Here is a 25648-nt window from a genome sequence, read left to right as displayed (position 1 = left end):
TTACCTCTGTATTTTGAAAAATAGTGGGAGATTGTTGGGTTTTTTCAAAATAAGAAGGAAATGATTTTTAATTTTTTTTTAAAAAAAAATTAGGAAAAGGAGTGTAGTTTTTGGTGATTATTGGTGACCATACAATTGTGAATGGTGCTACCTCTTAATAAAGGGAGCATCATTTGAATTTGAAATTGAGGGATGTCATTGTTGAAAAGACAAATTAATTTAATCACCGGTAGAGTACGAATATCGCCTTAAAGATAGCGACATCGTAACGCACCTTAAGCCTATCTTTAAATAATTAATTTGCTATCTTTCCACCTCGGTGATTGCAGGACATTCTTTCCTTGGGAAGACCCCCCAGCTCGCCAACTCTGGTACTTGGCGTCATGCTTTCTTTCAAAACCCAGTTGGTTGTGAAAGCAAGATCATATAGAGGCAGCCTCAGCACTAGCTTTATGTCAGCGCAAAGCAAAATGACCCATATTTTCTTAATGTCAATGGATATAATTTATGGTGCTATTTTTAGTACTGTTCGATTGTCTTTCCATAATGATTCTTCCATTCTCCAGTGATGTGAGGATTGGTGTTCTCAAGCAGGCTCTTCCACCAATCAAACAAAATGATGCATCAGCAGGCATTCTCCCAGGTAAAGAGAAGACGAGAATTTTCCATAATTATTCTCTTGTAAAGCTACTTAGAACAAGCTCATTGGCAAGCATTCTAACATGTCTAATTATCTGGAAATTTTGGAAAGAGATGGATAAAAAGTTTTTGGAATAATTATTGTTTTGTCAAGCTTCTCAGAACATGTGGGAAATTCTCCTCTTACGTCTGTATGTCGCATCAAGATTCCTCGAGTGAGGACAGTCTATTGCCTTCTATCAATTCTGGCTATAAAAGCAGTGCCCCCACTTCTATCAAGGATCCAAAATACTAAGCATGTCCTGGATCACTCATCAGTTCAGACACATTCGAGCCTGTCCTGGAGGCCAAACATGAAACAGTGGCAAACTACCCCCAAAGACGACAAGCATTTACAAGAAAGGGCACTAACAAAAACTGATAACGTGCTAGCCCATCTTGACCCAAGGTGACAGTGACCTTCAAATACAGAGAAGTATAATGGTTGAACTTCAGTGGAATGAACCAATGATTATTGGATGAAACAGTGGCAAACTACCCCCAAAGACGACAAGCGTTTACAAGAAAGGGCACTAACAAAAACTGATAACGTGCTGCCCATCCTGACCCAAGGTGACAGTGGCCTTCAAATACAGAGAAGTATAATGGCTGAACTTCAGTGGAATGAACCAATGATTATTGGATGTCTGGGGCCTGGTAGAGAAATATCCAGCTTTCAAGTTTTCTGAGGCCAGGTCCATCAACATATGGCCCATTGGATCACAATTTGGTACCAACAAGCACCACTTAAACAGGCTAAGGGCCAAGAAAACTGGACCATCCTTGAGTTGATCATACAGTTCCTCTTCAGTAATTTAAATTCTCCTTAGAAGGGCCTCATTTTTTTTATTTTTTTTATTTTTTTTTATGGAAGGGCAATGGGCCAACTGCCCCTCTAAATGTAGCAGAAGGAGACTCCACACCAGGCCATGCCTTGGAGAGTAGGGTATACATGACCAACTTGGCTTCCCAACTGGGTGTCAATTAGTTTTCATTACATGGTTTAATTGAAGATGATACAACCATGTCAACTAATCGTTTACACATATCTGTGATCCATGCAATCCTCCTCCCTTCATAGCTGGTGACGCCCATCCAACTTGGCAGTAGAACAAGGTAAGATCCAAGCAACCCATTGACATTTTCTTTCATTCAACCTCTTGCGTAGCCAACCCTGTAAAAATATTTTCAATACATAGTAAATGAAATACAAGTAAACTCTGTAAGACCCAGTTGAGACTCGGGTTGAAAGATGCAACATAGTAAATGAAATACGAAAGACTTGCAATTGAATTATACCCTACCACATAAAGGGCAATAATATAACATTCAAAACTATGAAATAAATTCTTTTTTGCCAATAAAGAATAATAAGAAAAAGAAGTCTTAAAGGGAAAGAAACAAACATCTATCAAGGCAATGGATGAGACCCCCTCTACCGGGAGATCTTTTGACCACTCCATAGCCAGAGAATGGGTGGTCGAGGTTGATATATTGCTTGCCAAATGCAGAGGATTTCTATAAGAGAGCACTTTTTTAGCAGTTACCATCTAGACATAGCAAAATGGCACATGTTTGCAAGATCCAAGCAGGGATGGGGGGGGCAGTACATAGATGATTGGCCCAAAAATCAGACCAATTTACCCCGTATAGAGAACAAATTTCATCATAATCACATCAGGATTCATGATAAAAGTTTCATGCTGGCAGCCAAGCTGACGCAATAAGAGCACAAAACTCCCTCACATGCAATTATGCACAAAAGAAATTTGGTAAAAAAAGTTGACCAAAGGTCCACATTCTACAGATACGTGCTGCTGCCGACCAGATGAGAGCAGACTATTTTTAACCCAGTGTATCTACACATTGCATCCCACCTATGGGCAGCTCTAATTGTACGCACCTGTGCCAAGCTGCCACATGTGAGAGATGAGTATGCACAAACTCAAGTGCATTTCACATTTCTCTAGCATGAGATTGCTGTCGTTACAAGTAAAATATTGTAGTTCTAAAACATTGTTATGCATCTATCACAGAATGTATCATCAAATAGCTGAAAGTTTTGAACAATTTTAGTACCATGCAACCATAACTGACATGTATAAAATGCAATTTTGGTGATGTGATACTATATCAAATGATATTTTAAAAAGCATGGGATCAGGTGAACTCAAATGCTTAAAAAGAACATGTCAGAAGTCTAGATAGAACTTATGACAAAAGTCTTACGATTGTACCTTCCTAACTGGAAATCTGGGTGATCTCCGACAATGTAGCTTCGCGCTAACCTTGGATTCTTTGCTTGGTCTATTAATAAATAAAAAATAAATGGATAGAATTGTCACTTTTGTGTGAAAAATAAAAAGATTATTAAGGTACAGAAGTAAAAAAGATTATTAAGATAAAAATATTACAAAGACAAAATGATGAAATATTACAAAGGGATATTCATGCCTGGAAAAAAAATTTATCAACAATTTTGATACTATAAACAATTGACCCAAATGTTGCAAAGTCACTTCCAATAAACCCCCATGAGTGTCTGGATGCACTATTGAATTGTATACAATAATCATAGCAATTAGTTTCACAAGTGCAAATTGACCAAACTGCAATTACCTTAGCATGCATATTGAGTAATAGGCCCCAAAATGCGAGGTAGGATGGGATCTATGGACCATTTTCTTCAGTATTTACAACGAAGAAGTGAATAAACGCTGTGGAAGCTTCCTTTTTTTTTAACACATCCACACACACCACAATGGGTACTTGAACCCATGACTATGTGGAAGCTATTTTGGGAAAATATGGATATGTCAAGGATATGGAGGAGCACAGATAGTGCTTACAATATATATATATATATATATATATATATATATATATACACACTTTAAAAAAAAAAAATCCTAATACATTGGCAGAAAATCCATCTTAAAGGTTACTATGCAGTACCTGGTACCAGTACCGTTATTGACATATCTCTTCCGATAAATCCTGTGAAGAGAGAACATCCTGCCCTCCATTTTCCCGCAATTTCGTTCCTTCCAGAGTTCTCATAGGATAAATGGAGTAATATGTACACTATCACATTTGGTCATCGCTTTCAATGCATTTAACATGAGCTATGTCCCTGCCCTTCCTCTCTCATTTTTGGAAGTTCAAAGACATCTGTCTCAAAGTTATCCCCAATCTATTATACATATCATCATATGACTTAGGTTTAGCATCACTTCTTACTTATTGTTCCTTTTTGCATTTCTATATTCTTTTAAATTTTCCTCGTTTCTGGTCGCTTGCCAGGCATTGAAAAATGCTCGTTACTTGCAAATAGCCTTTCGAACATCATCACTCCACTACAAAGTTTCCTCATATAAATTGGCTTTTCCATCAATATACTCCTATAACTTTTTTCACTACTTCCCTAATGCACTTAGCCCATCCCATTCCACATAACATTTACTTCCTCAACATTCCACTTTTCTTCCATTAATTTATTATTAATTAACATTGTTTTCTCTCCTTTGATATCCAAAAACTATATGATAAAGCTTTCAGAAAATTGGAAAATGAAGAAAAGAAATTTAGAAAATTGAAAATTGGAGAAAAGAAAATGTGTTGAAAAATTTTTAAACGTCTACCTTCAACATCATCATCACCACCGCCATCTTTATCATCATTGTTAAAAAAAAAAAAAGCATACAATTTCAGATGTCTAGAAAGCTTAAGAGCTGAAAAAAGCTCTGCTTCTTAGGTTTGAATGATTAAAATATAATGTCAGATATTCTTTGAGAAAATCTATATTTTGGGAAGAATTTAAGGGAGTTTCCGCTAGAATGGGATTCCACTTCTTCTTCGGCTCCCTTCTCTCTCATGCACCCACCCACACACACACAAGGTGATGAGTTGTGTAAAACGAAGAGACATAAGGGGAAAAGAGAAAAATACTATATATATACTTGAACCTAAAATCTACTTAACCTAACTCATGCTAGTCGATTCAACTCAACCAAGTTTTTAAAATCTCAACAAGTCGACAAACACTCAAAGAGTTTTTCATCTCAGTCCAGCCCCTTTGTTGTTGAGGCAGGTAGACTTGGATAAGTTGGGTTGAGTTATACTGTGAATAAAACTTGTAGTTAAAAAAAGAAAGCATACAATTTCAGATGTCTAGAAAGCTTAAGAGCTTAAAAAAGCTCTGCTTCTTAGGTTTGAATGATTAAAATATAATGTCAGATATTCTTGAGAAAATTTATATTTTAGGGAGAATTTAAGGGAGTTTCTGCTAGAATGGGATTCCACTTCTTCGGCTCCCTTCTCTCTCATGCACCCACCCACACACACACACACAGGGTGATGAGTTGTGTAAAATGAAACGACATAAGGGAAAAAGAGAAAAATACTATAAATATACTTCAACCTGAAATCTACTTAACCTAACTCATGCTAGTCGATTCAATTCAACCAAGTTTTTCAAAATCTCAACAAGTCGACAAACACTCGAAGAGTTTTTCATCTCAGTCAGCCCCTTTGTTGTTGAGTCAGGTAGACTTGGATAAGTTGGGTTGAGTTAAACTGTGAATAAAACTTGTAGTTAAAAAAAGAAAGCATACAATTTCAGATCTCTAGAAAGCTTAAGAACTGAAAAAAGCTCTGCTTCTTAGGTTTGAATGATTAAAATATAATGTCAGATATTCTTTGAGAAAATTTATATTTTGGGGAGAATTTAAGGGAGTTTCTGCTAGAATGGGATTCCACTTCTTCTTCGGCTCCCTTCTCTCTTATGCACCCACCCACACACACACACACACAGGGTGATGAGTTGTGTAAAATGAAGAGACATAAGGGAAAAAGAGAAAAATACTATATATATACTTGAACCTAAAATCTACTTAACCTAACTCATGCTAGTCGATTCAACTCAACCAAGTTTTTCAAAATCTCAACAAGTCAACAAACACTCAGAAGAGTTTTTCATCTCAGTCAGCCCCTTTGTTGTTGAGTCAGGTGGACTTGGATAAGTTGGGTTGAGTTAAACTGTGAATAAAACTTCTAGGGAGTACCATGAAATCTAACAAACTTAAGAAAGGCATTCATGCATGCTGCTACAATAGAAACTACGCACGTCATTAGTATCAAAGAATATAATAGGTAAGCAATTTAGTGAGCATATACTCGATGAGCATGGTAAGGCAAGAACATCAATGGTTGAGCACCAAAATAACTAGCAAAGGCAATCAGTTTCATCATATGAGTCACATATTCAAACTAAGATGCTTTCTTATCCTTCAAAGCCTAGAAAGTTGTTAGCAGACTCCAAATCAATATGCATGTGAATTCTTTTCTTTTTCCTTTTTTCCTTTTTTTTTTTTTTTTGTTATTTATTGAAATGCAAGATGTATGTGAATCATGATACAATAAGATTGAAAAAAGAAATTACTATTAGACACTTACCGGTCCTCATCTGCAGATGTGTTGCTGCGCATTATTTGTGTATTTGAACTGGAGCAGAGAATGTAAGGATCATCCATGCAGAAATATGGTTCAATAGATGCCTTTCTGGGAATAGAGAATTCAAGTTTGTGATTTGGCTGGATCCTTAAACAAATTGTGCAAGAAGCATCAGATGAACGTAAAAGTCTTTTAAGTTTTCGGGTCTTTGAGAAACAGCTTGGCTGAGCTTCTGGTTCATGAGTGCTAAGATACTGACATTCTGTGTTTTTCATTTCCTCTGAAGAATTAATTTCTAACTTGCACCCGCTTGGCATGCCACTATCTACTTCTCTATGTGATGTAGTTGTGCCAGTGCTTAGAGCATTTACTTCAATGTTTCTTATAGTGTCCGCGTCATTACGATGAAGGGAGATTGCATTGTTTGTAGCAGGCAACCGGTGCATCAATGGTGAAAACTGATAAGAAGAATGACCATTATCAGATGTTTCTCGTTTTAGAGGCTGATTGGAGGGGGAAGGAGAAGCATCCGAATAGTTGCATCCATCCACAGTGCCTGAAACTGAATTTTCTTGCTTTCCACAGGAACAAGTCAACAAATTAAAGGATGATGACTTCACTTTGACATTTTTTCTTTCAGTACAGGGCCTAAAATTGATTCTAATTTTTACATTGCACCCGAGCACAAGCTGAAGTGAACTAGCAATAAGTTTCCATGACTTCTCAGCCCTGTACACATGATCTGGATGACATAATTCCACATCTGCTATTGCCAGGCCTGAAATTCAAAACACAGTACTCAGCCATAACTCCATGGGAATCAGACATAAAGCCTATTTCAAAGATTCACGAGTGCGGTCTGAAATGGAAACATTATTCAATCATAACCTAATGAGCATCAGATATAAAGCCTATTTCAAAGATGCATGAATGCATTCATGAAGCCATAAGATCAAATTCAGGCAATTCATGCTTATGAAAAGACATTCTCTCATCGCACATCCTAGAGCAATGCAAGAAGTGGACACTAATTTTCTAGTCACTATTCTAACGGAAAGAATGATTCCTGTAAAGCCCCTATACAAAGAAGTCAATGTGATGCAACAAAACAAATACACAAGAAGGTTAATCAAAGATCTTACCCATCCAACCATTCAGATTGTCTCAATTGATGATCTGGACCAGATCTATAGTATAGTGATATAAAGAATGAGATCAATGGTTAGCTTGGATTATGGGGCCCATGGTATCAATCAAACGGTCATTAGAATTACAAGAATTGTTTATTTTAATTAGTTTTAGAGTCAGATTGAGTTTTTAATAAGTCTCCTGTATTTTCATAACTATTTTAGTGGGCCATTTTTGGGTGTCAAATGATGTCAAATGGCATGAATTAGTCCCAATTGATAGCCTATTCAGTTAGCTTTCATATCAGCACAAGGTCATGCAATTCTGATGCCATTTGAGTTATGGCCAATTTACACAGCCATATGGTAGTTACTGGAAAACAAATTTGTTGGTTACTCAAAAAATAAAAATAGCAGAACCAAACAAGGTTCAAACAACATGAGAGTAAGAGTCAAGAAAGATATCGGGAAGAAGATGAAATAAATAAATTAAAAATAAATAAATAAATAAAAAGATATTGCAAAATGTTACAAGGAAAATCTCAATAAAAAAAGAAGGTAAAAACCGGCTTCCAACCCTTGATCAAGCAAGAAAAGCACAAAATGGATCTTGTAGAGAAATATATGTATTTATATATTCATGTGTGACTGTGTGCACGAAAGCATTCAAACCAACCATGAGGAGATTGTTTGGGGCCATAGATAGCTCATCTGAGCCTACACACTATGCCTGAACCAAAAGAGGTACAGAACCCACGATGAAGGTTCATATACACCTCTTCCTTTATCACTATGGAGGTATGCATTTTTGACATCAAGTTGAGGAAGTGGCCATGAGTTGTTAGCAGCAAGAGAGAAGAACACGAACAGAGTTTAGGTAAGCAATTGGACCAAAATGTTTCATGAAAATCAACACCCTGTGTTTGAGGAAACCCCTCCACCAATAATCAAGACTTGTATCTCTTTATTATACCATCAGGCACCCATTTACTTAAAGGTTTATACTTTGAGGTACCCATGTACACACTACAGCATGGTTACCAGGTGGTAACTTCACAACCTCCCTTTGATTTTGTTTTATTTTTTCCAAAAGCTCGCATTTCTCAAAAATAGATTCTCTCCACTTTGCATGCGATAAGCCCTGACTAACTCGTGAAGAAACTGTAACAGAGGAAATAGAAGATAAATTAAAATTAAATTTAAATTTTAAAAAAAAAATTTTAAAAAAAAAAAAAGAAAGAAAAGAGAGCCCAATGCGAAGGAGAGAGACCTATAGGAAATAAAATTGGAAATTGGATGAGATGTATAGGTACATTTTCCTTTTGATAAAGCAATAGGAACATCATTTTTCTGAAGGAGTGGCATTAGGAATTTGAGAGCTCATACCTCGATCTGGAACATCAACTTGAAGGGGTGTTTGGCTCATGGAATTAGATGGTATTAAATTGGATGGAACTTTAAATCACTTGGTTTTAAAAATCATCTCTATTTGGCTCATCATAATTTTCTGCGCGACCAAAAATGAGGTAGATTTAAAACTCAAGTGGGCCGCACAAAAGAAAACAATGGGAATTGAGTGACCACCATTGAAACATTCATATGGCCACAAAAGTTTTTTATCACGATAAAGTTTTCTATGTTGTTAGTTCATCCCGACAAGAATGAACTTATAAATGGTTGGGATGACATATAAACATCAAGGTGGAGCTCAGGAAGGTTTCAATGGTAGGAAATTCTTTCCCCTCGTATGGCCCACTTGAGTTTTGGATCTGCTTTTGGTAGCATGTCCTAAAATGATCTCACAAAACAGATGGACGAGGTGTATTACTCACAAACATCAAGGTGGGCCCCACCTTCTCACTTTAGTTTTCAAACTCGATTTTCAAGATTGGTAGTTGTTTTCCATGTACAGCCAAACACTACATGAATCAAAACATGTATTTAAGCCCTACATCATACATGATCCAAACACCAAAGTGAATAACTCACTCCCATGGCATCAAGAGACAATCCACAGACAAGTGCATTTATTGCAAAAAAGTAATACCATCTAATTCCATGCACCAAACACCCCCTCAGATCCTACGTATTATGGGCTCATACAATAACGCATACAGGATGGAATGTGTTTAACATGCAGAAATTTTCTGATTATTGTTGGATCCTGCTCATCTATTACTTGAAATTGGGGAAAAGTTGGTAGATTTTATATATTCCCATTCACACTGATTCCGCTTTGCTGAATTTTTGCATGAGATTCATGTTTTACATTCATCCTGCATTAATTTTGGTATCAGAGATGGGTTAGTATAGGATTTGCAAAAAAAAATCTAGTTCATGCATACCGTATGTTTGGGGAAATTCCTATGTTACTGAAATCTCACTTATGTTGAATTCTCTGCACAACCAGATTCTCTACTGCACCTACTTGTTTACACAATCTGATTTTCTGTAAACAGATCTTCAGCAATCAGAATTTCTGAAATCAGATTTTCTGTGACAGATCTTTCAGCGCTCGGAAATTTCTGCAACCAAATTTTCTGTAACAGATTTTCTGCAATCTGAAATTCCTGTAAACAGATTTTTCTGCAACCTGGAAACAGGTTCGGTGCAAGTGGCTTTGAGATTTCATCAAACATATTAAGGGTTTTGGTGCATCTAGGTTTAGATTTGCATATTCAGATCCTAGATGGTCCCATTGATCATCTTGCATTGCGGCATCTAGGGTAGATACAGTGTCGTAACATAGAGTTTAGGTTAGAGTCTTAGGAGTCTTAGGAGTTTTTACCCCTAGAGTATGCCCACCCGCCCTGGCCATGGCTTTGGTCTATCTCACGTCACGAATTTTGAACAAGTTACCGAGTCCCTGAACGCCATCAATGAGAGGCTTCAGGTGATTGAGACCCATAATAGAACCACCGCCACGCACGTCACGCAAATAGAAGCCTCCCTCTGAGCAAACCCTGACGTAAGGGAAGATGGCCACTCAGAAGCAGGAGAGCCAGAGTGCCATGTGGAGAGCACGGGAGAGGACAAGGCTGAGGTTTAGGCCATGGAAGGGCGCGTCCTCAGCCACCCCGTCATGAATATGAGGAATGTCAAAGTTGACGCTCCGCATTATGATGGTCGCTTGGATCCTAAGGCGTTCCTTGATTGGATGGCGGACATGGATCTTTTTTTTAATTAGTATGACATGTCTGACTGCCGTCGAGTGAGGTATACCAAGATGTAGTTGGTGGGCCAAGCAAAATTGTATTGGACGAATGTAGAACGTCGAATGGAGAGAGTCGGTGAGGATCCAGTCTCGCGGTGGATCAAGATGAAGGAAATTCTGAAAGAGAAGTACTTCCCTCTTGCCTACCACCAAAGACTCATGGATCAGTGGACATCCTTTCGGCAGGAGGGATCTTTGTCCATTGAGGACTACATCGCTTGGTTTGATGAGTTCATGATGCGATGTGACGTTCAAGAGGACCCGATGGTGACCCTGTCTAGATTTAAGATGGGCCTCCGATCCGATATTCAAAAAGAACTCATCATGCACAAGGTGACCACCTTAGAGCAAGCCCATCAGGTAGTCCAAGACCTGGAGCGGTATTTGAGACTGCAACCCTCTAGGCGGTTTGATTGCCCATATTCATTCCAGTGTCAAGACTTCTACCCAAGGGGAAAAGTCTAACTTAGGGAGTCAACCAAAACCCACAACGGGTACCCCAACACCACAGAGGAATTTTAAAGGCAAGGGTGTCGTTGGTACTAGTTCACGGGGAGGGGAACCAACGCAATGCTTTAACTTCCACAAGGTCGGCCATTTCGCTCACCAGTGCTTAGCTAAAGAGCGGAACAAGGCCCTCGTGATACATGAGTTTGGCAAAGTAGAAGAACATTAACCCAATATAGGGGACAGGGATGAAGAAGATGATAAGAACCAACACCTTGCAGTAGTCTGTTGTGCCTTATCGCAAGCCAAGGGGACTTATGATCGGCGCAGGAACACAATTTTCTACACTTACGCCAAGTGGGGAAAAAAGAATTGCAAGGTTATCATTGATAGTGAGAGTTCTACGAATGTGAATCTCAGCCGGTACACTCTCCCGCCTTGGATTGAAGGCTGAGACCAACCCTGAGCTCTACAGAGTTGCTCGAGTGGATGCGTCCTCTATGCCAGTGACCCAATGTTATTGTGTTCCTATTCAGTTGACGTCATACAAGGATACGCTGTGGTGTAATATCCTGCCAACACAATGCTTTAACTTCCACGAGGTCGGCCATTTCGCTCACCAGTGACTAGCTAAAGAGCAGAACAAGGCCCTCGTGATGCATGAGTTTGGCAAAGTAGAAGAACATCAACCCAATATAGGTGCCAGTGATGAAGCAGATGATGAGACCCAACACCTTGCAATAGTGCACTGTGCCTTATCGCAGGCCAAGGGGACTTATGATTGGCATAGGAACACAATTTTCTACACTTAACGCCAAGTATGGAAAAAAGAATAGGTTATCATTGATAGTGAGAGTTCTACGAATGTGATCTTAGCCGGTACACTCTCCCGCCTTGGATTGAAGGCTGAGACCAACCCTGAGCTCTACAAAGTTGCTTGGGTGGATGCGTCCTCTATGCCAGTGACCCAGTGTTATTGTGTTCCTATTCAGTTGACATCATACAAGGATACATTGTGGTGTGATATCCTGCTTATGGATGTAGGCCATATCATCTTGGGTAGGCCCTGGCTCTTTGACCGTGACATGACAATACATGGTCACTCAAATAATTGCACATTCACGCATGATGGTAGGAAGATTAAGCTCACGCCTTCGCCACCCAAGAGCACCCCAGGGAAGACGGGCTGTGAGAAAGGGAGAGGAGAAAGGGAGAAGGGAAAGGAAAATGAAAAAAAAAAATTGGGCAAAGGAAATAAAAAAACTTGAAAAGGGAAGCTTGTATCTTGAGAGGAGGTAAAAGAAAGAAGATATTGTTGGAAATCACTTCCAAAGGGACCTCACACCCATCCCATCACAGGAGATCCCTTGCAATGAAGCATCCTTCAAGAGAAGAGAAAACAAAATATGCTAAAAAAAACCTCCATTAGGGTTGGACGTCCCCTCCTTTTGGTTATATACTTTCAAAAAATATGTTTAAAGACAAAAATATTCTCACTTATTAAAATATTCCCTCTCATGTCCTACTTTCTAAATAACATCAATAACCATCAAATCAAAATTCGTAAACAAATAAAAGTCCTAAGGTCCACACTCAAGATGGACCATGATAACTTGCCTAGATGGCCCAATCATGCACTCCAAGCCATTTAACAGTCCGATCGTGCCCTTCTCGCAAACCAATTGTTGGATGGTCTCCAAACAGTAACCCACGTGTCCAGATACACCGATATATGTACAATGAGGTCTTCAGCTCAGTCCCCGGGTCCCCATGTAGACATCATACATCCATAATGAAAATGATGTTGGGCTTGGGGGCCTCCTCCGTGTCTGGTATACTCATAATGATGCCCGAGCCTAAGGGAATAGGGATTCCCCAACTTGTTTAGCGATGTATTCTCAAATGACCTACCGGATAAGCTTCCACTCATGAGGGACATACAGCATGCTATAGATCTTGTACCAAGGTCGACTCTACCGAACCTTCCTCATTATAGGATGAACCCTATGGAGCATGCGAAGTTGAAGAGACAGGTAAATGATCTCCTTAGGAAGGGTTTCATCTAGTAGAGCTTGAGTCCATGCGCAGTGCTTGCGCTACTCACGACAAAGAAATATGGCACTTGGCGCATGTGTGTGGATAGTCACGCCATCAACAAAATCACAGTCAAGTATTAGTTTCCTATACCGCGACTTGACGATATGTTAGATATGATGGTTAGCGCCACGATATTTTCAAAGATTGACCTCAAGAGTGAGTATCACCAAATACGCATTTGCCCAGGTGATGAATGGAAGACGGCCTTCAAGACGAATGATGGACTGTAAGAGTGGTTGGTCATGCCTTTTGGCTTGACTAATGCTCCAAGTACATTCATGTGTGTGATGACCCAGGTATTGGGACCCATCATTGGGAAGTTCCTAGTGGTATATTTTGATAATATTCTTATTTATAGTACCACAAAGGAATCACACCTCTACTACTTGAGGCAAGTTTGTGGTATCCTTAGAGAAGAGCAGCTATATGCAAACCTGAAGAAGTGTTCGTTTATGTCTGATAGAGTTTTCATAGGGTTCATAGTATCGTCTGAGAGCATGTCTGCATATCCCGAGAAAGCGAATGCCATAATAAGTTGGCCTGAGCCGCAAAACATTCATGAGGTGCGTAGCTTTCACGGCTTAGCCACCTTTCATAGGCGATTCATTAGAAGCTTCAAATCCATCATGGCTCCCATTACAGATTGTATAAAGAAAGGGGAGTTCGTGTGGACAAAGGCGGCATCTCGAGCGTTCAATGAGAATAAGGATAAGATTGAGGCTCCAGTCATGCGCCTCCCTGACTTTTCTAAACTCTTCGAGGTTAATTGTGATGCTTCGGGAAGGGGCATAGGTGGAGTCCTTAGTCAAGAAAGGCACCCTGCAGCTTATTTTAGTGAGAAGCTAAATGAAGCCAAGCAAAGGTATTCTACCTATGACAAGGAATTCTATGCAGTCGTGCAGTCCTTACGCCATTGTCATCTTTATTTGTTACAGTAGGAGTTCATCTTGTTTTCTAACCATGAGACCTTACGTTACCTTAACTCCCAGAAGAAGTTAAACCCAAGGCATGTCAAGTGAGTTCAGTTTCTTCAGGAGTATATATTCATTCTTAAACACATGGCTGGGGTCGAAAACAAGCCCGCTGATGCCCTTAGCCACAGATTGGCTTCCTTGTAGTCCATGAGCATGGAGGTTACTGGGTTCGAGCAACTTAAAGGTGAGAATGCTACGTGCCCAGATTTCAGGACTGTTTATGTGTCACTCAGGAAGGATTTGAGGAGTGATAGTGGGTTTGTCATGACTGATGGCTTCCTATTTAGAGGAGAGACTCTATATTCCTCATACATCCTTGTGGGATTTCCTTGTGTGGGAGCTCCATGCCAGTCATTTTGGTCGAGACAAGACCATTGCCCTCATGAAGGATGGATTCTATTGGCCAAGTATCAAACAAGATGTGGCCAAGATCATAGGGCAGTGCAAGACCTGTCAGCCAGCAAAGCAGAAGAAGCAAAACACGAGGTTATATACACCTTTGCCAGTGCCACATGCTTTGTGGCAAGATGTTAGTATGGATTTCATGCTTGGGCTTCCCAGGACGATTAAAGAAGCACGATTCCATCTTCGTAGTGGCGGACCATTTTTTTTTTAGATGACCCATTTTCTACCATGTACAAAAACATCAAATGCCTCCGATGTTACTAAGATTTTTTTAGGTAGTTCAATTACATGGTTTGTCAAAGACCTTTATGTCTGACAGAGATTTGAGATTTATGAGTTATTTTTGGAAGACACTTTGGCATATGAGGGGTACGCATTTACAATTTTCTTTGGCATACCATCCTCAAACTGACGGTCAAACATAGGTGGTGAACAAGAGTCTCGGAAACTTGCTGTGGTGCTTAGTGGGAGACCATACCAGGACGTGGGACTCAGTCTTACCTATAGTTGAGTTTGCATATTACTCATCTGTCAATAGGTCGATAGGCATGCGTCCATTCGAAGTTGTTAACGGTTATAAGCCTAAAAAACCTATAGATCTCATACCCACGTCCGTGTCACATAGACCATCAAAATCTGCAGATGCATTAGCATGTTGCATTCATGAGTTGCATGGTGAAATCAGAAAGCGGATTAACGTGAACAATGAAAATTATAAAATTTATGTTGACTCTCACTGCAGGTTCAAGGAATTTAAAGAGGGCGATGAAGTCATGATTCATATTAGACCAAAGCGGTTTCTACATGGAACCGTCAAGAAACTTCAAGCCCGCAACGCAGGGCTGTATAAGATTGTAAAATGTTTAGGTCCTAATGCGTAAATAGTAGATCTTCCATCTAGTATGGGTATCAGTTCCACTTAAATGTGGAAGAACTCGTGCCATTCCAGGAACATTCCCTTACCCTCCTACAGATTCAAACACCTCCTGCCCCTTAGAACTTATCTGACCCATCTTCTCAGCCCTTGCCACAATTACCTACCATACCTGAGATAAGGGAAGAGATAGAAGATATTATGGATGAACTCATATCTACATGTCATGGAGGGTTCCAAAAGTATCTCGTCAAGTGGAGACACATGCTAATTTCAAATGCGACATGGATTACGAATATAGAGCTTCAGAGGATAGACCCAAACCTCCTCAAGAGGTATCATAGTTTTATTTCACTAGAGGTGAATTCTTCCCACCCAGGGAGGATTGATGAGGACATTCGGGCACCATTACGAGTATACCAGAGACGGAGGAGGCCCCCAGACCCAACATCAGTTTCGTTATGGATGGATGATGTCTACATGGGGACCTAGGGACCGAGCTGAAGACCCCACATACATATATCGATGCATCTGGACACGTGGGTTGCTATTGAGAGACCATCTGACCGTTGGTTTATGAGGAGGACACGATTAGACCGTTAAATGGCTTAGAGAGCATGATCTAGCCATCTAGGCCACTTATCACAGTTCGTCTTGAGTGTGGACCTTAGGATAGGACATTAGATCTTTTATTTGTTTATGAATTTATTTTAAATCTCCATAATCGGAAGACGTTATGGAATGGAAAAGACCGGACAACTTGGATCCCCATGCGAGCCTTAAGGAGGAGATTGAAGAAGCTTGGACCCTCTCATCTGATTTGAGGAAAAGGGGGCTAAGGTCCAAGATGTATAAAGAAGTACATCGAAGACTTTAATAAACTTCCAAATGCTTTTTTCTACATGGACCTTAAGAGAGGATGCTTTAAACATCTTTATGAAAGTATATAACCAAAAGAGGGGATGCTTCAATGGAGATTTTTTTTTAACATATTTTTTCTTCTCTTCTCTTGAAGGATGCTTCAATGCAAGGGATCTCCTGTGATGGGATGGGTGTAAGGCCCATTTGGAAGTGATTTCCAACAATTTCTTCTTTATTTTATCTCCTCTCAAGGTACAAGTGATGTAAGACCGATGCATGAACCAAATATTATGTGAAATCAAGTAACAAAATTAAGATAATTAACCAAACATATATATATATATATGTGTGTGTATATATATTTTCTTCTCTTCTCTTGAAGGATGCTTCAATGCAAGGGATCTCCTATGATGGGATGGGTGTAAGGCCCATTTGGAAGTGATTTCCAACAATTTCTTCTTTATTTTATCTCCTCTCAAGGTACAAGTGATGTAGGACCGATGCATGAACCAAATATTATGTGAAATCAAGTAGCAAAATTAAGATAATTAACCAAACATATATATACATATATATATATATATATATTTTTTCTTCTCTTCTCTTGAAGGATGATTCAATGCAAGGGATCTCCTGTGATGGGATGGGTGTGAGGCCCATTTGGAAGTGATTTCCAACAATTCCTTCTTTATTTTATCTCCTCTCAAGGTACAAGTGATGTAGGACCAATGCATGAACATAAAACTTGTCATTATCATCACAAATAGCAAGAAAACCAGAAGAATATCATGCATAATCTTAGCCACATCGTCATACAATATCATTAAATAAAGGAAAATAGGATCTAATTGATGTAGTGACATCCAATTAGCATAGGGAAAAGCCTATTTCAAAGTAAAATACCTAATACTACCTAGGGTGAAATTAGGGTTTAGGAAATTTGGGAAATCTAGAAATTAGGGTTTAGGAAATTTGGCGAATTAATTCCTTTATCTCATAGCCCAGGCCCCACATCTCATGGGTTAGGGCCTCGGCCGAACCCCCTTCGTGGGCCCCAAATCACATGGGCCGCCCACCCCGAGTGTGTCCCCGCATCCCACTGGCTACCCCACTCGAGCCCGGTGTGAAATGCGCATTAATCACCCCTGGTAAGGAGTCTCGAACACGAGACCTCCCCCGTGGGCCCCAAATCGCATTGGTCACCCACCCGAGTGTGCCCCTGCATCCCACAAGCGACCCCAATCGAGCCCAGTGTGAAAATGCCCTTGCATTAATCACCCCCGGTGAGAAGTCTTGAACACGAGACCTCCCGCTTTGATACCAATTTGATGCAGGACAATTAACTACTTGCTCTAAAAGCTCGAATTGTTAGAGTATGGCAAATTAATCCCTTTATCTCATAGCCCAAGCCCCACATCTCATGGGTTAGGGCCTCGGCCGAACCCCCTTCGTGGGCCCCAAATCACATGGGCCGCCCACCCCGAGTATGTCCCCGCATCCCACTGGCTACCCTACTCGAGCCCGGTGTGAAATGCGCATTAATCACCCCTGGTAAGGAGTCTCGAACACGAGACCTCCCCCGTGGGCCCCAAATCGCATGGGTCACACACCCCGAGTGTGCCCCTGCATCCCACAAGCGACCCCACTCGAGCCCAGTGTGAAAATGCCCTTGCATTAGTTTAGGTCTTTTAGAGTTTGGATTGTTGATAGGTATGGGAAAGGTAGGTTTAGAAGAAGATGAAGATTTGGGCTAAGAGAATCAAAGAACTTAAAAGAAAATACCTGGATGGAGAATGAAGGGATGATGATGTGAGGACATATGGAGACCTCACACATCCGTTGATGAAGTTAGCCTCACACCAATCTCCCTTCCAAATCACATGGAAGTATCTTCAAATCTCATAAAGATTGAAAAAGAATGAGAGGAAGGAGCAAAAGCCTCTTTCGTTTTTGTTTTTTTTTTCACAAAATCCAATAGGAGAGTCACACCCCCCTCCCTCTTTTTATAGCTCCAAGAAGTTTCAATAATTACAATAATCACCCTGTCTTGTGAATATTAACGAAAATAGCCCTAGTTTAAATAAAAACAGCTAAAAGCACTCATAATGTGTCCAAATATAAAATAATCGAAAACTAAATCCTAAAAGATGATAAAGTCCAAAAACTGATGTGGACAATCCACGATCAATGGCCCGATCAAGTGATCCAACGGCCCGATCGTCACGTCCCTCCAATCCAACTGTCTGAATCACTCCATAAAGTAGCCCATGTGCATCTTCCTAGTGTGGGGTCTTCCAGATGCTCGCACATGCAGATGGGGTCTTCGGCATGATCATGAGTACTCACCTAGCCACAGGGAAATCGGTGCGGCCCGCCTCCTCTGATACGTACGTAAAAGTGTACATGAAGTGATGTCCTCGTCAACTCTCTTCGACTGAGAAGAGTTCGCCTCAAACGGACTAAAACTCCTATAGCGCTCCAAATGTTTGTATCAAAATGTTGTAGCTCGTCCTCTGTAATCCAAGTATTGTCTGAAATCAGCATATGCTTCCACTTGACTAGGAATTTCTGAAATCCCTCATGGCAAATGGAAACTGCTTGTGCATCCAGTATGTCTTCAATTTGTTCGCTTCAAGCAGGCAAAGAGGGTAAAGGTGGTAAAGGCTCGCCGCCTCCTCTGATACGTACGTAAAAGTGTACATGAAGTGATGTCCTTGTCAACTCTTTGACTGAGAAGAGTTCGCCTCAAACGGACTAAAACCCCTATAGCGCTCCAAAATGTCTGTATCCAAATGTTGTAGCTCGTCCTCTGTAATCCAAGTATTGTCTGAAATCAGCATATGCTTCCACTTGACTAGGAATTTCTGAAATCCCTCATGGCGAATGGAAACTGCTTGTGCATCCAGTATGTCTTCAATTTGTTCTCTTTAAGCAGGCAAAGAGGGTAAAGGTGGTAAAGGCTCGGCTGATTGGTCAGGTAGGGGCCCTGGATTTGGGACTAGGTCATGGTCAATGGGAGGGTTTGTGGATGGATCAAAAGGCTAAGTAGCAGGACCCTTGTATTGTACGAGATCTTCCACATTAAAAATAAAGCTAATTCCCCTGGTAGGTGGAAGGTCTACTACATACGCATTAGGACCCAGTTTTGCAATACTTTGTATGGTTTTGCACTATGTGCTTGCAACTTTTTAACGGCCCCATATAGGAACCGTTCTGGCCTCATAAGAACCATGACATAATCTCCTACTTGGAATTCATGAAACCTATGATGAGAATCAGCAAACGCTTTACATTTTTTATTACGTATGTTAATTCGCTTCATGATCTCACTATACAACTCATGTATGTGAAAAATCATGTGCTGACTCAGATGGCCTATGGGACACAGACATGGATATGAGGATCTACAGGTTTCCTACGTTTGTAGCCATGCACAACCTCAAATGGACTCATGACTATGGACCGATTAATGGAACTATTATATGCTAACTCAGCTTTAGGCAAAACGATATCCCAAGTTTGGACATGACCACCCACAAGTAGAGTTGGGCATCAGACCGAGTCGGATCGGATTGGATCCAACTCGATTCGGTCCGAAATCTACATGGGCTGACCCGAACTCGATCCGATCCGGGACCGAGTCCGAGACATCTGACTCGAACCGATCCGATGCACGGTTGGCCTGACCCGAACCAAGTCCAACTCAGTTAGGGAAACCAAGTCGGATCGGGTTGGGTATAGTTCGGATCGGGTGGGGTCTGTGGGTCAAACTATGAGGTATGTGTTATATCCAAACCGTCCATCCATTTGGAGAGTTCGTCTTAATGCTTGAGCCAAAAAATAAGACAGATCTAAAGATCAGTTGGACCACACTGTAAAAAAGAGATTGAACGTTTACCATTGAACCCTTTTGGAGATCACAAAAGTTTCAGATTAATATGAAATTTGTTTTACCTCTTCATCCATGTATTTTTAACCTTATTAACAGATTAGATGGAAAATAAACGTTATGGTGGGCCCTACGAATTTTTTAATGGTGAAAATCATTATCCTCACTGCTATTTTCGGTGTGGTCCATTTGAGCTTTAGATATGATTCATTTTTTTTTCAAATGCACTAAAATGATCATGAAAAATGGATAAACAGTATGGATATAATAAATACATCATTGTGGGGCCCATGTAACTTTGATCTCATTTGAGTTGTTCGTACAACTCGGAGCTCGAGGCGCATCTCCACTCGTCTTTGCACGACACGTATCCTACACCAACTGTTGTTAATGTGCACAGCACGAAATGAAATTGGATTGCATATTACTCAGTACGCTCTTATCGTACTGATTAAACTCTGTTGGCCCCACTGTTAATTCATGTGGTTTATCCACGCCGTCCATCCGTTTCTACAGATCATTTAAGATGTTGAGCCCAAAATTGAAGTATATCAAAATCTCAAGTAGACCATGCCAAAGGAAATAGTGGAAGTATTGATTTCCACCGTTGAAACCTTTCTAAGGCCCCAGTGATGTTTACTTGTCATCCAAACTGTCCATAAGATCACATAGAAATGGATGAAGAGAAAACAAAAATATCATCTTGATCTAAAACTTCTGTGGGCCCCCAAGAACTTTTCAACGATAGACTTCAATTCACGATGTTTCAGGTGGTGTGGTCCACTTGAACTTTTTATTTAATTAATTTTTGGTTATAGCACTAAAATTATATGATAAAATGGATGGACGGAGTTGATATAATGCATGAATGATGGTGGGCCCCACAGTTTACTTAGTACGCAATCCGCTTCCGCACGTGAATGCAAGTGGTTTATCCTGCTTACTCAGTGGGCTCTTATCGTACTAAGTAAACTCTGTTGGGGCCCACCGTGAATGCATGTGGTGTTAGTTTATCCATGCCGTCCATTTGTTTTTCCAGATCATTTTAGTGGTTGAACCCAAAATTGATGCATATCCAAAGCTCAAGTGGACCATACCATAGGAAAAAGTAGAAGTATTGATTTCCACCATTGAAAAATTTATAAGGCCCCAGTGATGTTTATTTGTCATCCAACCTGTTCATAAGATAAATATATGTGATAAATATTTATAAGAATCACTCCGGATCGGATCAGATCCATTCGGTTCGGATCTGTCCGGATTGACCACGATCCGAACTTAATCCAATGAACGGTCGGATCTAACTGATCCAACTCGAACCGCACCGATCCAGGCCTTCAATTCGGTTCGGATCGGGTCAATTTGTGCCCAACTCTACCCACAAGGCATCCAAGCAGATTTCCAAGACTCCTATTGACAACCTCAGTCTAACTGTCTGTTTGAGGGTGATAGGCAGATGAAAATTGACGCCTTGTCCCTATCATGTGTCATGGTGACTTTCAAAAATAGCTCATAAAGTGTACATCACGATCAGACATTATGGTCTTAGGTAGACCTTGTAAATGCACTACCTCCACAAAGAAAAACTTGGCCACATTAGCAGCATCTGACGTTTTTGATCATGGAATGAAATGGGCCATTTTGGAAAATGGTCCACAACCACAAATACTGAATCGTGTTTCTCGATAGTTTTCGGTAAACCCAACACGAAATCCATACTTATGTCCTGACACGGCACATAGGATACTGGCAAAGGCATGTACAATCCTATATTTTACTTTCTCTGCTTCGCTAATTGACAAGTCCTGCACTGCCCAACAATCTTGGCTACATCTCGCTTGAGACTTGGCCAATAAAATCTATCTTCCACAGGGCCAATGATCTTGTCCCCCCCCCAAATGACCGGCTACCCCTCCTACATGAAGTTCTCAAACTAGGAAATCACAGAGGGATGTACGAGGAACACAGAGTCTGTCAACTTTAAATAGAAACTCATCGATGGTGACAAACCCATGACTATCGGTTGACTGACCGTCTCGTAGTGACACATACAAATCTCCAAAGTCTTGGCAAGTAGGATACTCTTCTTTCAATCAATCAAACCTAGTCACTTCCACTCTTATACTTTGGAGTAGCGCTACACAACGACTAAGGGCATCAACAGGTTTGTTCTCGACCCCAGCTTTATGTTTCAGAACGAAAGAATATTCCTGAAGAAATTAGACCCATTTGGCATGCCTAGGGTTTAGTTTCTTCTGCGAATTGTGATAACGTAAGACCTTATGGTCAGAGAACAAGACAAATTCTTGCTGTAATAAGTAATGTCGCCAATGGCACAAGGATTAGACCAATGCATAGAATTCTGTCATAAGTGTAATACCGTTGCTTTACCTCATTCAACTTCTCATTAAAATAAGCAACGGGGTGCCCTTCCTGACTAAGCACGCCACCTATACCTACCCCAGAGCATCACACACGACCTCAAAGACTTTAGAAAAGTCTGGAAGGTGCATGACAGGGGCTTCACTCATCTTGCCCTTAATCTCCTTAAATGCTCTAGAGGCAACTTTAGTCCATACAAACTCCCCTCTCTTAATGCAATCCGTGATGGGAACCATAATGGAACTAAATCCTCTGACCTATAAAAAGTTGTCAAGCCATGACAACTTCGCACCTCACGAATATTGCGTGGTTCAAGCCATTCAACTATGGCCCGGGCTTTCTCGGGGTCTGCTGTCATGCCCTCAGATGATACGATGAACCCTAAGAAGATAACACTTTTTGACATAAATGTGCACTTCTAAAGGTTAGCGTACAGCCAGTGTTTTAAATATCAACGATATCGGCCGATATATCTCGTATCCCACCTGTGCGATACAAAACGCACAAGTAGTGGGATATATCCTACATGTTCGATCCGGCAAGCATTTTTTATTTTCCATCTTTTTTTTTTGTAAATCATGTTAAATCAGTGTCAAATTGTTACAAATCCATGATTTTTCATGTTTTGCATGAAAAATCATGGATTGGGAGCCTCGATTTCGAGATTTGGAGGAGGACCACGTTGCAGAAAATTGAAAAAAATCAAAATCAAACATGTAACCTAATCTAGTGATTCTTCTATTGCTATTGAATGTATTGTTTATGTTTCTACACGTCTTCTTACATTTATAAATTATATGAATATACTTGCATCAATTCAATTAAACAACACATAGATTAGGACCCCATACAAAGAAAACATATTATGTGCACTTGTTTTTGGTAATGTTTTGATTTGCCTCATATGATGGAAATGTTGTTCCTTTGATATGTTATAGATAAGAATGTCATCAAAATACACAAGGAATTTACCCATAAGGGTCTCAACAGCTGGGTCATCACTCTCATAAATGTGCTCGGGGCGTTAGTCAAATCAAAGGGCATGACTAGCCACTCGTATAACCCATCCTCGTCTTGAAGGCTGTCTTCCACTCATCTCCTGAGTGTATACGCATTTGGTGGTACCCGCTCTTAAGGTCAATCTTCGAAAAGATTGTGGCACCTGCCATCATGTCTAACATATCATTGAGACGTGGTATGGGAAACCGGTACCTGACCATGATTTTGTTGATGGCTCTACTATCCACACACATGCACCACATGCCATCTTAGGTGCAAGAAGCGCTGGCACAGCATATGGACTCACTCTCCTGAATGAAACCCTTTCTAAGGAGCTCATTTACTTGCCTCTTCAAATCTACATGCTCCGTAGGGTTCATTCGATAATGAGGAAGTTTGATAGAGTCAACCCGGGAACAAGATCAATGGCATGCTGGATGTCCCTCATGAGTGAAAGCTCCTCTGGTAAGTCCTCTAGAAATACATCGTAGAACTCATACATGATTGGCTTTACCTCAGGGGGTCCCTCTACACTAACATCGAGTGTAACTTCTCTCGCCGCTAAGGCGTACGCCATCGAATCCACCAGTCTCTCTCAAATTCCTTGGCGTTGATAACATGAAGAGGCCTAGGTTAGGATTTCCTCATATCCCTTAGGTTACCTGACTTCCCTTCAGTTTTCTTCTCTGCATTGCTTTTTGGTAGGAGGAACTAGAGTGTTCTTCTTGCCTTAATGCATGAATGAACACACATTTGAGTGGCCATATATCGTCACATCGCAGTCAAATAGCCAAGGTTGTTCCGAAATGATGTGCCCAACAAACATAGGCAAAACATCGCACCATAGTGAATCTAAATAGGATCTAAAATTAACGGGCACGAGACATCGCTGGGTAACAGGCATGGAAGACATATCCACCCACGACACTCTATAGGGTCACGGTGCAATTCAGGTTTCAAACCCGAACGGACAAAGTGCTAGTGGAGACGACATTGGTACAGCTACCACTATCGACAATCACCTTGCAATTCTTCTCTCCACATTTTTCATACGTGTGAAATATCGTAGTCTGACGTCAATCATCATTCTTCTTAACATTGGTCAAGGTGCACCTAACTACTGCAAGTGGTGTGGTCTCTTTTCTTCTACTTCCTCAACACTAGCACCAGTGATATTAAACTGATAGACTTCTTCACAATCGCCCTATTCATCTCCTTATTCCTCACCATCGTCAATCATCAGGGCCTCGTTCCTTTATTTCGAGGGACATTGATGCGCAAAGTGGCCAACTCCACAGCAATTAAAGCATCGCATTTGCTCACCTCCCCTAGAGCTAGCACTTGCTATCCCTTTTCCTTTGACATCTCTAGGGTTGGACTGGGAACCAATTTGGGGTTTGTACTAACTCCCCATGTTAGGCTTAACCCCTTGAGAGTAAGTCTTGACACTTGGATCATAAGAGTCATAATGCCTACCAACTGGTGCTTTGAAATAGTGTTCGATGTCCTATACCATTTGGTACATGTGCTCCAATGTGCCAATGTCACGAGAATAAAGTTCTCGTTGGATCTCAAATCGGAGGCCCGTCCTAAATCTGGACAATGTACTCATCGGGTCCTCATCAATGTCACATCACATCATGTACTCCTCAAACCTAACGATATAATCTGGCACAGTCATTGATCCCTGGCACAAGGCCTGCCACTAGTCTAGGAGCCTCCGGCGTTAAGAAAGAGGGAGATACTTTTCTTCAAGGACCTCTTTCATCTCGGCCTAGTGCGCAACTAAGGGTTCTCCTCTCCTTTCAATTTTACGCTCCATGTTGGTCCAAAAAAGTTTGGCCTGGCCCACCGACTTCATCTTGGCAAATCTCACTCAACAGGCATCAGACTTATCATACCACTCAAAATAGTGGTGGTCCATGTCTGGCACCCAATCAAGGAATGCTTTGGGGTCCAAGCAACCATCAAAACTGGGGGCCTCACTCGACGGGCATCAGCCATATCATACCACTCAAAATAGTGGTGGTCCATGTCTAACACCCAATCAAGGAATGCTTCAAGGTCCAAGCAATCATCAAAACTGGGGGACTCAACTTTCACACATTTCATGACTTGTGTATCTAGATCATGACTGTCATAACGTTCCTCACGTGGTGGTGGCACTTGTGCTTAACCACGGTCAATGCCTTGGCCAGGACCACGCCCTCGCCTATCAACTTGATCTCGAGCCTAAGATTGAACATCTTC

General features: G+C 40.7%; 1 protein-coding gene across 3 annotated transcripts in view; it reads right to left on the bottom strand.

The window, feature by feature from the left end:
* Nucleotides 1–1629: 1629 nt before the first annotated feature.
* LOC131239865 (protein STICHEL-like 2) overlaps nucleotides 1630–25648 on the bottom strand; it is a 35467-nt gene continuing 11448 nt past the window's right edge. For all 3 annotated transcript variants that reach the window (XM_058237765.1, XM_058237767.1, XM_058237766.1), the window contains exons 6-8: nucleotides 6133–6907; nucleotides 2916–2985; nucleotides 1630–1852 (exon numbers count right to left, since the gene is read on the bottom strand). In XM_058237765.1, coding sequence (XP_058093748.1) covers nucleotides 1754–1852; nucleotides 2916–2985; nucleotides 6133–6907 — 944 coding nt within the window. In that variant the 3' untranslated portion in view covers nucleotides 1630–1753. The remainder of the gene's footprint in view (nucleotides 1853–2915; nucleotides 2986–6132; nucleotides 6908–25648) is intronic.

The sequence above is a fragment of the Magnolia sinica genome, chromosome 3, assembly GCF_029962835.1.
Source record: "Magnolia sinica isolate HGM2019 chromosome 3, MsV1, whole genome shotgun sequence".
Classification (NCBI taxonomy): Eukaryota; Viridiplantae; Streptophyta; class Magnoliopsida; order Magnoliales; family Magnoliaceae; genus Magnolia; species Magnolia sinica.
This window is presented reverse-complemented; position numbering and strand designations above follow the sequence as displayed.